The sequence below is a fragment of the Hemibagrus wyckioides genome, linkage group LG02, assembly GCF_019097595.1.
Source record: "Hemibagrus wyckioides isolate EC202008001 linkage group LG02, SWU_Hwy_1.0, whole genome shotgun sequence".
Lineage (NCBI taxonomy): Eukaryota > Metazoa > Chordata > Actinopteri > Siluriformes > Bagridae > Hemibagrus > Hemibagrus wyckioides.
The window spans coordinates 13846227-13863390 of NC_080711.1; the positions used below are offsets into that span (position 1 = coordinate 13846227).

Consider the following 17164-nt stretch of genomic DNA (forward strand, 5'->3'; position numbering starts at 1 on the left):
AAACATCTCACCTTTACTAATAAAAAGTCTTCCCAGAGAACAAAATGGCAGACAAAATTGACCCCCCCCCCATAAAAAGAGTTGACATTACCTCAGTACTTTGCTTTTTAAGAATAGTCTTCTTTTACGTCTGTACTTGGAAGTCATCGTATATGTTTTCCTGGCTTTCTGTGATGGTTCAGTTCTTTAAAGAAATAAAAATGAAATTTAGTCTAACAGAGCACAGACAGAGCTGGTTAAATTGGTATCCATACACACACTTACTATGGACAATTTAGAGAGGCCAATCAGCCACAACACACGTCTTTGAGCTTGGGGAGGAAACCAGAGAACCCAGAAGAAACCCCCCAAAAGGACGGGGAGAACATACAAGCTCTGTACACACAGGGCAGAAGCAGAAATTGAACCCCCAACCGTGCAGGAGCGAGGCGTTTACTGATCAATATAAACAAGTGATTGATAGATAGATAGATAGATAGATAGATAGATAGATAGAGAGATAGAGAGATAGATAGATAGATAGATAGATAGATAGATAAGAAGGTTGGCAAATAACATGCAAGCCAGAAGATGGTTTTCAAGCTTGACCACCTCAGACTACGTTTTGATCGCTGGTAGCTAGTCATACCAAGCTCAATATTTCAGCATTAAGGTAACTGACACATTGCTGTATTAAATCCTCACATTTTCCGTTCTGAAATGATTACTAGACCTGCTGTATAAAAGCCCCTAGTACAGATATATTGATCTAGTAGGATTAGTGCACTGATGAGGCATCTTTACATCACAGGTAGTGGCACCCATATTTCATCAGCCTCATGCATGAACATGTCACAATGTAGGCAATCTCTTTTTACATAACTTCCTCTGACATCACCATTTATCCAAACATTCACAAAATTCACACAAATACATCTGAATTTTCAAAACCTTTATAAAAAAAAAGAACTACAAAGAGGAGTCAAATACATTCATTTATTTTTTGTTGAGTATGTGTGAATTGAATTAGGTCACACAGAGACACAGGAAGTAACCTGGGAGCTTCAAAAAGACCTCACACACACACACACTCAGACAGAAAGAGTAATTTTGAAAAATGCAGATTTCTACACATCACAGGAAGGAAGGAACACTTCTGGGAACAAGGTTTATCAGTAAAACTGCCTGAAAGAACCAAAGTACTGTTTCCCTATCGGTATGATGACCCACATGGATTATACAATCACAATGAACTAAATACTGAAAATTACACTTGTATTTTATACATTTAGTAGCTATCTTATTGCATTCATTTAGCTTATACATACATTCACTGGTCATTTTTATCAGGCACTCTAAACAATTTGTGTACACCAACCAATAGTGGCAATTGACCACCATAATTCTAATGTCAGACAGATGTTATTTGCACATTTGTAGACAGGAAGTGACATTTGAATGTGTGATGTTGCTCAAAGGAGGAGTACATAATAAACCAGTCAGATTACCATCAACCAGTGACAGTCACATGACCAGAAGATTGAAAAGGGTGTACGGCATCCTGCATCATCCTAAAGTCTCTGAATACATTAGTGGTACAAACAGGTGTGAACAGTATCCAGCAGTGAATGGAAAAGTTACATCAGTATACAGTGCAGTAATAAAACGATCTAGTAAAACCATCATAAATACCACTAAAAGTGTAGGGCTGGAAAGTCCCTTTATGGTCTTTAAAATGTTTTTAAAATAAGTCACATGACTCCTTAATCAGCTGGTTTGCTCAGCTGACTTGCTGTCCTTTGATGACCGGTGGTGTTTTCTGAGAGCTTGTATGTGGTAGGCCCAGGCTCTGTCTACACCGTCCCCTTCTATCCTGCATGCCGTCCAATCAGGGAAGGGAAAGCGTCCGGCAACTATCATGGCATCCTCAGGGAGCTCAGCTAGTAGCTTCTTTTGCAAAGGCGCAAGCTAAAGGAAGGTTATGCATTCAGTAAAATACTTTATGCAAATATTTTTGTTTAATAACACTGTGTGTCCGTGTGTGTGTATCAGTGTCCATGAAAATCACTAAACACTTACCACACTTGGAGCTAAGAACACTGTGATGTTCTCATAGCCTGAAAGATTAACCTGAAAGCATAACATACAAATAAAATATGATTTCTACAAATGGTCTCTGTAGCAGAAACAGAAATGAGGTTCTTTTGTGGCCTGGGCAGTCAAATACCCCACCTTCCACAGGTCCTCCCTCCGGTAGGAGACTTTCCCATAATGGCCAGTTCTCCAAGCGTGAAATCTTGCGAGGCGAAGAAGCCATGGGTTCAACTCGTAGCCCACAGCGGGAGAGAAACCCTTTTGACTTGCTTCTAGGACCTAGAGACACACGCATAATGCTAATGCAGCAGTTCATGTGAAATTACCTAATTTATGTGCACAGTATATTTGGAAACACGAATATAAACTGAATATGTTTAGTATTTCAGTAGTAGTATGTGAAAGGTTAAAGTTCTGACCTACTAAGTATGAATTCTAGCACCACCAAGCTGCAACTGTTGGGCCTTCTCTGCTCCAGAAATGTTAACATGCTGGGATATTTGAAGAAAAGGACTTTACAATACTGCAAATATGTCTAAAATATGTCTATAAGTACTATCTATCTTTTCCTTTGCTATAACAACACACAGACACTATGAGATGAAATAAGATGAGAATTCCGTAGGGGGCATTAAGAGGAGTAAGAGATCTTAGAAAGCCTATACATCAAAAATAGGGTCAAATAAATACTGTGTAAGATATATCGAAAAAAATAGGAATAATAAAATAAAATAAAATAAAATCAGTGTGTATGTACAAACACAAAAATGTACACACACAATTTCTGTGGAATGTCAATTAACTGGTGTGTGTGTGTGAGAGAGAGAGAGAGAGAGAGAGAGAGAGAGAGAGAGAGAATGAGTCATGGTGTTTTTTGCATGGTGTCTTCCAAATTATTATGAAAAGAGAAATCCTACTTCCACAATAAATACAAGCTACCAACTGCTGTAGCAGTGCAAAGTAATGAAGCAAACAGATGTAAAGACAAAAAGTGAAAGTAGCAAAATTCCATTTTTATTGTGGTTGGGGGGGAATATGAACAGTGTATTAAAGTTCTCTGCTTTTAGGGCTTGATGCCAAATAATGTTATTGGTTGAACTTCCGCTACATTACTTCCTGTTTCAAGTGTCAAGTAATTTTGTGGTTTGTAGCTGAGACAGAAAGTCTTCTCAATACACACAGTGAAGAAGGCATTCAAACAAGTCATTTTTGTTTAGCAAGCAGAATACTGACAGGCCTTTCTTGTACCACTGAGCAAAAGGAATAAACTAATATGAGAAGGAAAGAAAAAATATGACTTGAATTGAACGAACACTAATTCAGATAATAGTGATTAAGAAGAATAAAACATATTATTTCCTTTCTTGGTGCAAAACTGTTCTGTAGAATTGTGCAGGTGTTTGGTGGTACATAAGGAATTCGCCTGTATGAAAGCAAACCTGCAATGACTTATAATATTGCTGTGCAATGAATTTGGTAACTTCCTTCCAGGCCTCTGTTTACTTTTTTCCAGCCTACAAATGAGCCCATTCCCATGAACACCTGTCCCTGCTTCCCTTCAACTTTGCAACTTGGAGGTGTGTTCTCAACTACCAGAGAACACACTGATCAGGCATAGCATTATGACCACCTGCCTAACATTGCGTTGGTCTCCCATTTGCTGCCAAAACAGCCCTGACCCGTCATGCACTGTGTATTCTGACACCTTTCTATCAGAACCAGCATTAACCTCTTCAGCAATTTGAGCAACAGTAGCTTATCTGTTGGATCAGAACACACGGGCCAGCCTTCACTGACCACGTGCATCAGTCAGCCTTGGCTGCCCATGACCCTGTCACTGGTTCACCACTGTTCCATCCTTGGACCACTTTTGATAGATACTGACCACTGCAGACCGGGAACACCCCACAAGAGCTGCAGTTTTGGAGATGCTCTGATCCAGTCGTCTAGCCATCACAATTTGGCCCTTCATCAAACTCGCTCAAATTCTTACACTTGCCCATTTTTCCTGCTTCTAACACATCAACTCTGAGGAAAAAATGTTCACTTGATGTGTAATATATCCCACCCACTAACAGGGACCCTGATGAGGAGATAAGTGTTATTCACTTCACCTGTCAGTGCTCATAATGTTATGCCTGATCGGTGTATACATGTAAAGTAGTTGTGTGTGTGTAAGAATGTGCAGTGAAACACAGATTTGCTGTGCAACATTCAGTGTAGGAGTCAGGTATGCAAAATCAATAGACATGTCTATCGTCTCCAGTGTCCATATATCTCCCTAAACTCGGGTAACAGCAGACAGGAATGTTGTATCTTGTACCTTAATCTATTACAGCTAAGATCAGTTAGATATACAGACACAGTAAGTAGTACTTGGTTGTAGTACTTGGTTAAATCTATAACATTCCTCATACTAGTAATCAACATTAGTTATCGCAAACATTAGCTGGATAACTTGCTGCTCAGCTTTATTGTATGCTGTTATCAGCCGTCCTGCAGCTTCCGTCCAAAATATGGCCTGAATGTTTAAAGTTCACTATAACAACAGCCAATCAGACCTGTAACTGTGAAAGTGCTGGTTAAAGTATCTATTTTTATGAGATAAACATGCTCTGACAAAGCACACTTTCCTCAAGTCGAACGTTCCGAGGTGGGAAATTCTCCTATTACAGCCTACAAATTACGGCAGCACGGTTAGTCAGAGGAAAAACAGAGGGCATTTCATTGCACATGCAGTTCACCTCACAAGCAGCAGAAAGCTCTAAATATTATAAACTGCTCCTTTAACACTAAACTGCTAAACACTTAACTGCTCATTGTATTATTACATAACAATGTATAATACAAGTATTATTACATAACAATGCCAGAAATGCCAGCATAGAAAAGTATATATATATATATATATATATATATATATATATATATATATATATATATATATATATATATATATATATATATATATATATATATATATATATATATATATAGCCATGAGAATGTCCATGTATGGAATTCCAGGAACATCTGCACTCAAGCATTAGAAGTCGTCTTTATTTGTCATACACATTACAGCACAGTAAAATTCTATTCTTCGCATATAACAGCTTGTTAGGAAGTTGAGGTTAGAGCACAGAGGCAGACAGGATACAGAGCAGAGAGGGTTAAGAGCCTTGCTCAAGGGTCCTGCAGTGGCAGCTTGGCAGTGCTGGGGGTTTGACCCCCTGACCTTCTGATCAGAGCATTAACCATTGAGCCACTCCATGATTAAAAATTTCAAAAATATTGACTTACGATCCTCCCGTCTCCTGAGCCCAAGTCAGCAAGACTTCCAGTGCGGCCCTTCAGCAGCGTCATAACGTTACACACTTGCCGTTTACTGGCTGGTATGTAAGGCACCTAAATAAACACAAAAAGCGACAGTGACTTACTGCTCTGACCCTTTCAGTTTTGTTTACGCTGCTGCTCTCCTAAACTAACCTGTAGTTTTAGAGGCACTCTGCGAAACCCAGGCATCAGAATCCCTGCCCACACGGCATAGGCCGCCAGTCCTGTCCCCGCCGTCAGCTGTAACAGACCCCATCCTCCCAGCCGCTTCTCTTTAAACTGGGCCAGAATCTCTTCCTGGGTTTCATCCTCCATGCCTATTTAGAAACAAGAAAGAATAAACAGAAGAAAATATCAGTCCGTAATTTTAATAAAACTATATTACGCTCACGTTATTTTGGTTAAATGAATAATTGATCTGTCTAAAACTGGTTTTTATTTATTTAAATGCCCTTAAGAGCAGACATGGCCTACATTAAGACTTCACCCAGATAGCATTACCCTGTCGCAGGAGGCATCCTTAAAATCTTTTTTCTTCAAAGTTTTCAAATTCTGGCCTCCTAAAGTCAGCTGTTTACTGATATACAACTGTATGAAGTAAGACAAACTGTACTGAGGTTATGACACCAGCAAGAGACATCCTGGTGTTTCACATTTCCTGAAGCTCATGAAGTAATTGTCAATCCCCCAGTAAACTTAAAAACTTGAAACGGGCTGAGAAACCAGGATTTTAATAAAACACCTAAATAAAATAAGGCCACTCACAATACAGTACTGTGCATCCATCCATGTGTTTGCTGTACTATTTCTCCTACACAGGGTCACAGGGAGCCTGGAGTCTGATTCTTTATGACATCCAAGTTTTTTTGCGACAAGATTATTAGACTTTAATTTGTTTAACTTGTCAGTTTAAGCTTCTATCATCAACAAGTCTATTTTCACTTTAGTAAATGGTTTCCTGCATTGGACTATCCATTAACACTGGTGTCAGTGGGATTCAGCCCTTGCTTCATCTGTACCTAAAGGAAGCAATGCAGCAGTCCTGTAGTCTCTCTGGCTCTCTCACCTTATAATCTAAACAGTTAAGGTTTTAAAGCTATAAGTTTCACGATAATACCACCATCAACTGTATAGTGTCTGTCAACTTTTCATACCAATTCTCTGTTGTAACTCCAATCGCACAATTCACATATCTGTGAATAACACTGATGATCTCCTCATCATGGCACCTGTTAGTGGGTGGGATATATTAGACAGCAAGTGAACATTTTGTCCTCAAAGTCGATGTGTGAGAAGCAGGAAAAATGGGTAAACGTAAGGATTTGAGCGAGATTGATGAAGGGCCAAATTGTGATGGCTAGACGACTGGATCAGAGCATCTCCAAAACTGCATCTCTTGTGGGGTGTTCCCGGGCTGCAGTGGTCAGTATCTATCAAAAGTGGTCCAAGGAAGGAACAGTGGTGAACCAGAGACAGGGTCATGGGCGGCCAAGGCTCATTGATGTACATGGGGAGCGAAGGCTGGCCCGTGTGATCCGATCCAACAGACGAGCTACTGTTGCTCAAATTGCTGAAGTTGTTAATGCTGGTTCTGACAGAAAGGTGTCAGAATACACAGTGCATGACGGGTCAGGGCTGTTTTGGCAGCAAAAAGGGTGACCAACACAATATTAGGCAGGTGGTCATAATGTTTTGCCTAATCCGTGTTTTTTTTTTGTGTGTTTCAGGGTGGACGTTTCCTTCACCATCCCTAAATATTCTGTGTGTGTTTGTTTGTGTGTGTGTGTGTGTTTAAGGGCTGGTCTGTTAAACACGATACTGTTTCCAGTTTTGTATAGCTTTCTTCAATTTACAACAACTCCAAGCTGCATTCAGTCATCGAGTACACACACACACACACACACACACACACACACACTATACATGTATACAACATAATAAACTAGTCTCTAGTTGAACTAGTTTAAGTCGAGTGCTTTGTCCTGTGGGTCAAAACTGAGGACAAAATATTAAACTCAAGCTATAAGACCCACTTTGCTGTCCTATTCTGTGCAGATTGGACTATAGTACACACATAACACACAACCAAAGAGATCACTGTGTGCAGATTTAATTCTCAGAAACTTATTTAAAACGGATTACATGAGCCGGAACACACAACTAACCTGGGGGTCGCGAGACGAAACCAGCCAATGTGGCATTTTTTTAAAATGGACACTCAGGCCGCTTTCTAAACGACTTGGCATTTCACATAGTGTACGCTAAATAGGGCGTAGAAGCCATTCGTTTACACCCTACATAGTGCGCGAATATTAGAACTGGCATGGCATTTGAAATGCAGCCTTGAAATTTTCAAAATAAAAGCACTGTGTTTAGAGGAAGGATTATCCCTTTGGAAAAAGGTCTGAGGGTACGAAAGTCATTCAGATCATTTTCAATAGGTTTATTGCCTTTATATTTTACATACATATTTTTTTTTTACACCATCGCAAATTTGACATTTGACAAGATAAAATATTTAAAACTCGACTCATTGTAAGAGACTTTTATCTTAGCGAGACACCGTGTTTTGTTTTGCACACAACAAGGTCGTAAATGCTGTGCGCCGGAACTAGAACAGAATTCAAACTTTTCATAAGAAGTCAAAGGGCTGTGATCTGTAATCTGTGTTGTTAAGTAGGTCTTCATTTGCGATTCTCCCGAAAAGCTAAAATACTTCAGGTTTTATGTCCGTGGCGTTATAACTGAAACCAACGGCGAAGTAGTAACTGACAGTTGTTTCATAGTGATGTCAGGGGTGACGTCAGCGGTCAGTTGCGAGCCAGAGAGGCTTGGTTATCGATTATATCTGACATCATGAGGGTTTTATGAGAAAGGGAGATCATGAGGTAATTTTGGACTGGGAACTGTTTGGTAAGTAATAGCTAATCTAGCTTTATTCAAAACCATACCCGAAAGGTAGCTTTACAGGAAATGGAGTTACTACAGTAACACTGACTGCTGTGATAAGAAAACACAGGAGGTCCTCAGCTGTTCAGGATATAAATGTCTTTGTTTGATTTCCACCACGTTTTCAGCTGGTAGTGGAGTGCATGTCGATGCCGCAGGTGACCGGGAGTAAGAATGAGGAGGAGGAGGAGGAGAGAAGAAGAGGTGAAGTGTGTTTGGAAGAAGAGCAGAGTCTCAACAGCAGTGACACTCCTCCCTCCACACAGCTAGGGTGAGTATCAGTAACTTTACTGCATCTCTTTACTTACAAAAATCTGCCCTCTACTGCTCTGTCCCCTGGTACATGACCTTCGGCGTCTCAATGTTTACAGCTTGTTTCATATCTTTTACCAGTCATCATGATCCATTGTGTTTATCAGAGGTGTGCAACACATATCAGCTACAGAGTTTATTAAAAAAGCCAGTTAATTAAGGAACAAAAAATGACACTTTGGTTATGTTCTCATTAATCAGAATCAGGAACAGTACAGTGGTATGGTATCAGTGACATTTAATGATGCTTTATTTGTAAATTTTACCTGATTTGAAATTCACTTGATGTTAAATAATTTGCTGGAGTCTCCTGTTTGCTGAATCATGTTCACAGGTTAAACTTGAGACAATGCGGTGGTACCCCAGAGACGAGTCCTTCTCCTTCAGGCTTACTGTCTCTTCCATGGGAGATGGTCACACGCATTGCATCTCACCTGCCCGCTCAGTGTGTCATCAACATCCTGCCTCAGGTGAGCCAAATAGGTTTAGTAGTAGGAATGTTATAAAAACTTTTCAGCCTGGACTCAGTAACAAGGGTACTGTTACTTATTATCTGTAAATCATGTAGATTTTTGATGACATGCCAATGCAGTGATGGACAACACAGCTTTACTTCTCTTAAACCTCTTCCTAATATATATTATCCTGTAACTTCTGTAAATATGTTTACAAAAAAAATTTAAAACAGTGGGAGAGATATTTAGGTATAAGGAATGCTTAGAAGTAGGAAAAAGCCACTGCTGAAAAAAACATACTGAATTTAATTATTATTATTAATAATAATAATAATAATAATAATAATAATAATAGACTCTTTACTACTTTCATGGGCGTTGGTGGGCTCAAATGCGTACCACAGTCGACCGCTAGAGGGCGGCAGAAACACTTTGGCTTCGTTTCATACCAGTTCATGTTGTCCTCCATGCTGTACATATACATATCTAAAGCACACTTTCCATCCATCCACCTATTTTCTGTAGTGCTTATCCTGATGCAGAGAACCTTAAGCATACACTTTATTACCAAAAGTTTTGGGACACCCCTCCAAATCTCTAGTTTAGTGTACTATTGCTATTCAATTTATACATTGTTGATCTCTTTTGAAATTGTTCTAATCCTGCTTTCAGCTCATAATTCAGACATTGTTTTAAATGCTTTTACAATGGCATATGGTTTTTTTTTCCACATTTTTCTCCCCAATTTGGTCGTTTTCAAATTCCGCTGTCACATATCAGCTGGCGAAACTGACGTGTACTTCTTCAGAGACATGAAAAGCCGATATTTTATTGCTTTTCCTTTTAGGTGTGCAGGGCGTTGGGGCAGGTGGGTGAGGACACGTCGGCCTGGCAGCGTCGGGCTCAGAGACTTACAGGCCCCCAAAGCTCCTTCCCAGTTGGGCCCAGAATTCATTTTGATTGGCCCACAGCCTGCCTTGAGATGGAACAGTTGATTGAATGGTGGACCAGGCAAGAAGAAACAGCAGAGCTGCCAGAGCCTGGGATTGAGATACAGGTGGAAGTGGATCAGGATGAAGTTGTACAAGAAGGAGAAGCAGCGGCGAATGGAGTAGAGCGTGAAGCGGATGCAGAGAGACAGCCTGCCCCTGCTGAGAAGGAAATCAGGCCAGAAGATGAAGATCCTGAAATACAAGGAGTAGGAGAAGAACAAGGAAATAACATAATAATCATCAGAGAAGAGGAAAGAGAGAATGCTGATATGGAGGACGAACTAGAAGAACGACAACAGGAGCAAGAAGACAGTGGGTATGTGTCATAACATTGTGTGTTTGTTTGTGTTTTTTTGTCACAGCTAGTGAGTATGTTATCCCAAAGGTATTCTATCAGGTTGAGGTCAGGGCTCAGATCAGTCAAGCCAGCCATGTCTTTATGGACCTTGCTTTGTGCACTGGTGTACAGTCATGTTGGAACAGGAAGGGACCATCCCCAAACTGTTCCCACAAAGTTGGGAGCATGAAATTGTCCAAAATGTCTTGGTGTGCTGAAGCATTAAGAGTTCCTTTCACTGGAACTAAGGGGCCGAGTCCAACCGCTGAAAAAAAAATCAACACCTGAATTTAATGGTTTGAAGGGGTGTCCCAAAACCTTTGGCAATATAGTGTACATGGGATTGAGGAAACATCTGCATTACCATGGACATAGTTTGTTCTGCTAACAGGGCAAAGCAGTAAAGCTAAAACACACAGTGGTATGCAGTAACCTTGTGACTTACCTGTTCTCATTCTGAAAAAGCCTGACAATAGATGCCACAGTGCTCTGACTCAGAATGGGCTGGACCCTTTGTCCAGCCTCTCTAAAGGACAAGCCATGATGAATGACATGGTCAATAATTGTTGCCTAAATTTCATTGGAAACTTGAGCTCTATTTTGTTCTCTTGCTGCAGCTCCTACACCTCACATGCAAACACATCTTCCTCTGACCACTCTTTCATGACCTCTTACGCTCCTTCCATGCCTTTCACCTTTTGGATCCATGCTGGCAAATAAGCAACACAGAGGTGGCATCTTCTATAGATGGAAGAGGACTGATTTCTGATAGACGTGTCGTGTAAATGAGTTTCACACAGGTGCATTAGATATTCATAATCGTGCAAGTTCTTTCTATTAGCTGTGAATAGATGTTTTCCGTTTGTTCAACACAGTTTGGGGTCTTTCTAAGAGATCTGTGGTGAATCACATGAAAAAGTGTTAAGACATTTGCAAGATAAGACTTGTGCTGTTCTAAGAAGGTGATGATGAAGATCAAGTGGATCCCAGATTCATTAAGCGTGTTTTAGCAAATGAGAAAAACTATAAAGAGCTTTAAAATGCAACAAGGTTTTTTGTTTTTAAAGAGGACGTTGGCCAACATGTGTGGTAGCCCTTTGGCCGCCATCGCTCCAAAAATTTGGAATTCACTTCACAGAACCTTAGAAGGTATCTCAAGACTCTTCTCTGTTCTGCACTGAGGTGGTAGAATGAAGTCAACATGGGGGAATGTGGTAGCTTAGTGCTTAAGGCATTATACTACTGGTCAGTAGGTTTGAACTACTGGGAGTTCAAATCCCAGGTTCACCAAGCTGCCACTGCTGGGCCCTTTGAGGAAGGCCCTTGGTTGCTCTGGATAAGGGTGTCTGCCAAATGCCAGAAATGTAACTGGAAGTCAGATGTCCAAACAGCTGAGTCGCTGTAAAAAAAATCTCTTCTCATCTCTAACACTAACGCCTGTGTGCTCTTCTTACTGTTACCTCCAAACTGATGATATTCTTAATTTGTCATTCATGTCATATTTAATTCTTCTGAGCTGAAAGCCTCTATATAAATATAAATAATATAAAAATATATTATTATTATTATTATTATTATTATTATTATTATTGTTATTGTTAAAGGGCTAGTTTGCACTCAAGTCTTTTAGCATGATTCAGCTGCACAGATCTGTCCATGACAGGAAGTCCTTAAACTGTACATCATACCTGATTACATCATTGATTTATTCCTGTCTAAATGATTGCTGAATAAATGATGTTGGCAGAACTGAGATTTAAAGTTACAAGCTTCTGTTAAATTTGCTGATATAAAAGAATCTCTCCCTCTTTTTATCTCTCTCTCTCTCTGTCTGTCTGTCTCTTTCAGGATTGATGTAAAGATGAACCCCACACCTGCCCTAGAGCACATCGTGCTCTCCTCAGGCCACATCGCTGACGTTAACACAGTCCTGCTGGTTGGAGGTGAGGGCTCAGTGTGCATCTCCGGGTCCAGAGATCGTAATGTGAACCTGTGGGACGTGAGAAGGAGCTCGAGCGGGGAGCTGCTGGGCACACTGGGAGCTCGTGGCCGCTATAACACTACACACCAAGGCTGGGTGTGGTGTCTTGCAGCCAGCGGTGATCTCCTGGCCTCTGGATCCTTCGACAGCACTGTGAAGCTCTGGGACCTGAACGCTGGAGGGGCAGAAAGAGGAAATATCAAGAGCCGTGCGGCCGTGCTCTCTCTCTCCTGTCAGGATCACATGCTGTTTGCTGGGTCACATGACCATAAAGTCAGCATTTATGACACCAGAGGTGAGTGGTCTATAGCCTTGTGAGTAGGATTGGTTTATTTTCTAAGAAAAATGGTCATAAAATATAAAGTAAAGTAAACCCCAGTCCATTTGTGTTCATCTTACATCATAGCAAACTCACCATATTTTTTTCTTTTATATTGCCACTATCATATGCAGTAAAGCTCTCACCTCTTCTGTGCCCCTCAGCCTTCCCCTGACACTCATGGTACACATGTGTTGTGAAAACTAATGATGTCATCATCAGCTAAAACGCATGCACAGGTCACTTTACTTCCTTAACAAGTGCAGACCCGAGTGCGCACACATTTGTTCACATTGACGGGAATTGCGGCAGATTTCCAGTGCAACAGAAATCGCACCACCTCTTACAGGTAGCTGCGGGTTCAGCACTGTGGCACGCTTCCTGGTCCACATGACAGCTTTCACATTACCAGAGTTTCAAGTAAAATGTGTTTCGTTTCAGACTAAACAGCTCATTTTGCAGCCAAGGGTACAAATGGCTATGATGTTGATGTGGCTTCATTTTGCAGAATCTCAGCAGAAGCAGCAGGTCATCCAGGGATTTCTCACCTGCCGTTTTATGACTACTGAGAATTCGACATGTTACTCCTTCGGCATACTGCTTTTGACCTACTGTATAGTAGAGCTGTAGGAATATTCAGTCGCATCTTTACTTTTACATCTGGTGATGTCATGTAATGATTATACTTCTCTGTCACAGCTGCAGAACCACTGGTCAAAAGCCTTCGTCTCCATAGTGACATTGTGCTGTGCCTGGCGTCCGATGAGCAGTACATTCTGTCTGGCAGCAAAGACAACACTGTGGCTGTGTTTGACCGCAGAGCTGGGAAAGCGCTGAAGAAAATTCATGTACATACACACATCAACCTAGTCGACTGGTAGAAAAAACAAAACAAAACAGTGCTTTAAATAATGAGAACCTAAAAATGTTATATCATAGTTAATACTTACTAGCATCATACACTATACACTGACCAGACATAACATTATGACCACCTGCCTAATATTGTGTTGGTCCCCTTCTGCTACCAAAACAGCCCTGAACGGTCATGCACTGTGTATTCTGACACCTTTCTATCAGAACCAGCATTAACTTCTTCAGCAATCTGAACAAAGATGAGGTGCCATGATGAGGAGATCAGTCAGTGTTATTCACACGTCGGTGCTCATAATGTTATGGCTGATCGGTGTAGTGCACCATGCCATATATAAATATCTATCTTTATCATTTAGCTTAACATGCTGTTTTTTGGCATACTGTTTAAAGTAAGATTTTATCTAGCATGATTTAGGACTGAAATCACTATGGTATATGAGGAACAAAATACTTCAGGATAGGCCGTTGGTATATGCCTTCTGTGTATAAAACAATGTAAGGAATAATATACATGTTTTGATATAGTCATGATATATACTCCAAGAGACTAATACTGTCTTTCTGTCTGTCTGTCTGTCTGTAGCTGAAGTCTTACTTCTTGTCCATGTCATACAGCGGGAGAGAGGTGTGGGCCGGAGACTACCACGGGCTCCTTCACACCTTCTCCATGAACGAAGGCTCCTTGAAATCAATAGCCCAGTTTAATGTAGGCCACACTTCACTAGTGACGGGTGTGCATCACTCGCCTGGGACTCTTTACACCTGCTCTTCTGATCGCACCATTAAGGTAGAATCTTTAATCCATTTCAATAACAACACGGATATTTGCATTTACTGTACATGTAGAAGTGCACTGATTTTCGGATATGTGGCTCATGGTTCATGTGGCTTTCTGGATTGGTGCAGGTTCACCTTCCATGTGCTCCTCCAAAGACTCTGTACACGCTTCATAATCAAGCAGCAGTGAATGGGGTGAGTGAGTGTAGCCGCATCCTTTCATTCATTCACATTTACAGGATAGAGTTACTCATCTTCCCTGTCAGTACAGGTCACAAACATTCTATGTATTTTATGTTTATACCTGCATATTTATATTCAGCATTCAGGGTTTTTTCATGTGAGACAGAATCCAGTTGAATGTACGTGTAAAAGATGTTGACAGTGCTACAAGATTAACATTTTCAAAAGGCAAATAAGCATGAATATAAGTAATACTACTGATACTACTACAACAGAGAACAAACAAAAGAGCAAATACAATTCACTTTCACCATTTTATTTCAGTCATTTTTTAAAAAAATTATTATTATTTCATGTTGACATCAAAACCCAACTGTATATCTTTACCAATACCAAAAAGACAAAAGAAAAAATCCTGGTCAAAATAATAAAAAATAATGTTTTATTTTTATAAATAAATCAACACATTTTTAATTATAAAATTAAAAAGAATTAATTATTTTAAATTAATTTTTAATTAATAACATTTTTATTTTAACATAGAATTTTAATTTTATAAATTTATTGTAATATTTTGTTTGGCTTGACCAGTCACCACATTATCAAAATTTCTGTTTCTTATATTTAATGCTTATAATTATAAATGAGTCTGTTATACATTCAATACCAGCTCTGTTCTACTACATACCTACATTTTATTTTTCCTCTTGGCTCAAATTATTTTATTATATATATATTATTTTAGATTTTGGTTTAATAGTCGTATCTTGGATCAGGATCTCTACCATGAGATTCTTGTCCTGGTCTCTGAGTTAAACTGTCACGTTGTGTGTCTCTCTCTGTCTCCTGTAGCTAAGTGTTGAGGCAGGAGTTCTGGCTGTAGCCACTGGTGACATGAATGTGGAAGTGTGGCGACCCAGACAGTGACACTCGTAGCGGAGAGAGTGTCCAGTGTCATGCAAAATCATCCAAAGGCACACTGCAGTTTACTTTTACGTGTGTGTGCTAACAGAGTATGTGTGTGTGTGTGTGTTTATAATTCTTATGCAAGGAATAAAACTTATGGGGTGTGATGTTACAGGCAACTAATCAATGATAGGGTTGTGTGATACCACCAGTTGATTAAATTCTAATTACAGCATATCCTGAAGTGTTTTATTCATCTTTATCCCACAGCAGTTTGCCACTGCTAAGATGTTTTTTATTTATTAATGAATTGTAATAAATTTTATCTTTGATCCAGTTATAGTTAATGTAAAGAGTTCCTGTTCTCACTGTTCTTTGTTATAGCAGTGACTGAAAACTTCAGCCTTACCATCTTTACTGTTTCAAAGCACTGACACTGGAGACTCCGATAAATATCTCCTTATCTAATTATTTGTCACATTAACAATTATATATTTTCATTGTTTAATAGTTAACAGATTATTTATTATTAAACTAAAGCCATTTGGCGCATTCACCATGCAAGTGCATCTGAGAGCATTACTCACATTAGTTATAGAAACAGTACTGTATTAGAGTGAGTACATTATAGAAAATAAATCTACACTTTCTGTCTAATCAGAGTTGTGCATACAGAGGCCAAAGGTTTGGATGCATCACGAAGGCATCAGATTTTAGACTAAATGTCTGCTTCTAGTTGTATATACACTATATGTTCAAAACTCAAGGTTTCTTCCTCATACCATCTAAAGGAGTTTTTCCTTGCCACAGTCGCCTCAGGCTTGCTCACTAGGGATGATTTTGTCTAATATCTAGGACTTTTTGCACTATGTTTTATGTTTCCTATGTTCTGTAAAGCTGCTTTCAGACGATGTTCATTGTTAAAAGCGCTATACAAATAAAATTTAAATTGAATTGAAAAACTATGATACCCATATGTACATGATGAACATCCCATTCCTTTTAGTGAACCTTCTTAGTGCTGTTATAATAACTTCCACTCTTCTGGGACGGTTTCCGATAGATTTTGTAGTGTGGCTATGGAGATTTGTGCAAATTCAGGGCATCAAGCACTGATCTGGATGTTGAGGAATATTAAAAAAAAATGAATAATAATAAAATTAATGCTTTATCTGCCACAGTAAATTGTGCCCAAGTATTCCATTGTGGTGCGGCAGTTTATTTGCTTTAAAACTTGAACAAGACTGCCATTCATCCTGCTGAACTGACTGAACATCTTTTCCTATTCTCTGACAGTGAAGTAGCTCTTTTTCTTGCAGTGTAAATTTCAACTCAGCAGATATCCCTTCCTTGCTTACTCACTCATACACATGTTCTTGTGCACAATACTATTTTACTCAGTTCTTGTTTATCGTGTGTGTGTTTTTCTTTTTTAAATATTTAATAAAGAGTTGTTCAAAACAATACATGTTTGTGTTTTGAGTTGAAATTTGCAGATTCATCATTTAATGCATTAACATGTAATTGATGATAAAAGACAACTAACCAGTCATCATGCTAGATAAAATAATTCACTTCTTTAGAAGCCGGTTACTCGTCTCTCGTTTATCAATTTCTGCAATATGCAACTTTTCATAACGCTATGTAACTCGATTTTTGTTCCTGGGTAGT

The 17164-nt window shown here is 39.5% G+C and overlaps 2 protein-coding genes across 4 annotated transcripts; one reads left to right on the forward strand and one right to left on the reverse strand.

The window, feature by feature from the left end:
- Positions 1-961: 961 nt before the first annotated feature.
- On the reverse strand, positions 962-7700 carry antkmt (adenine nucleotide translocase lysine methyltransferase). Of its 3 annotated transcripts, none has more exons than XM_058376757.1 (6): positions 7572-7700; positions 5560-5723; positions 5374-5478; positions 2212-2352; positions 2059-2109; positions 962-1947 (listed from the first exon to the last, which is right to left on the reverse strand). In XM_058376757.1, the coding sequence occupies exons 2-6, from the start codon at positions 5719-5721 to the stop codon at positions 1747-1749; spliced, it is 660 nt and encodes a 219-aa protein (XP_058232740.1). In that variant the 5' UTR covers positions 5722-5723; positions 7572-7700; the 3' UTR covers positions 962-1746. The 3 variants fall into 3 exon arrangements, with proteins under 3 accessions (XP_058232740.1, XP_058232748.1, XP_058232732.1); XM_058376765.1 differs by lacking the exon at positions 7572-7700 and adding an exon at positions 6561-7522; XM_058376749.1 differs by lacking the exon at positions 7572-7700 and adding an exon at positions 5908-6482.
- Positions 7701-7986: 286 nt separating this feature from the next.
- On the forward strand, positions 7987-16957 carry fbxw9 (F-box and WD repeat domain containing 9). The gene is made up of 9 exons (XM_058374959.1): positions 7987-8319; positions 8484-8626; positions 9002-9137; positions 9970-10430; positions 12300-12727; positions 13451-13599; positions 14211-14414; positions 14534-14599; positions 15440-16957. The coding sequence occupies exons 2-9, from the start codon at positions 8499-8501 to the stop codon at positions 15512-15514; spliced, it is 1647 nt and encodes a 548-aa protein (XP_058230942.1). The 5' UTR covers positions 7987-8319; positions 8484-8498; the 3' UTR covers positions 15515-16957.
- The last annotated feature ends 207 nt before the right edge of the window (positions 16958-17164 follow it).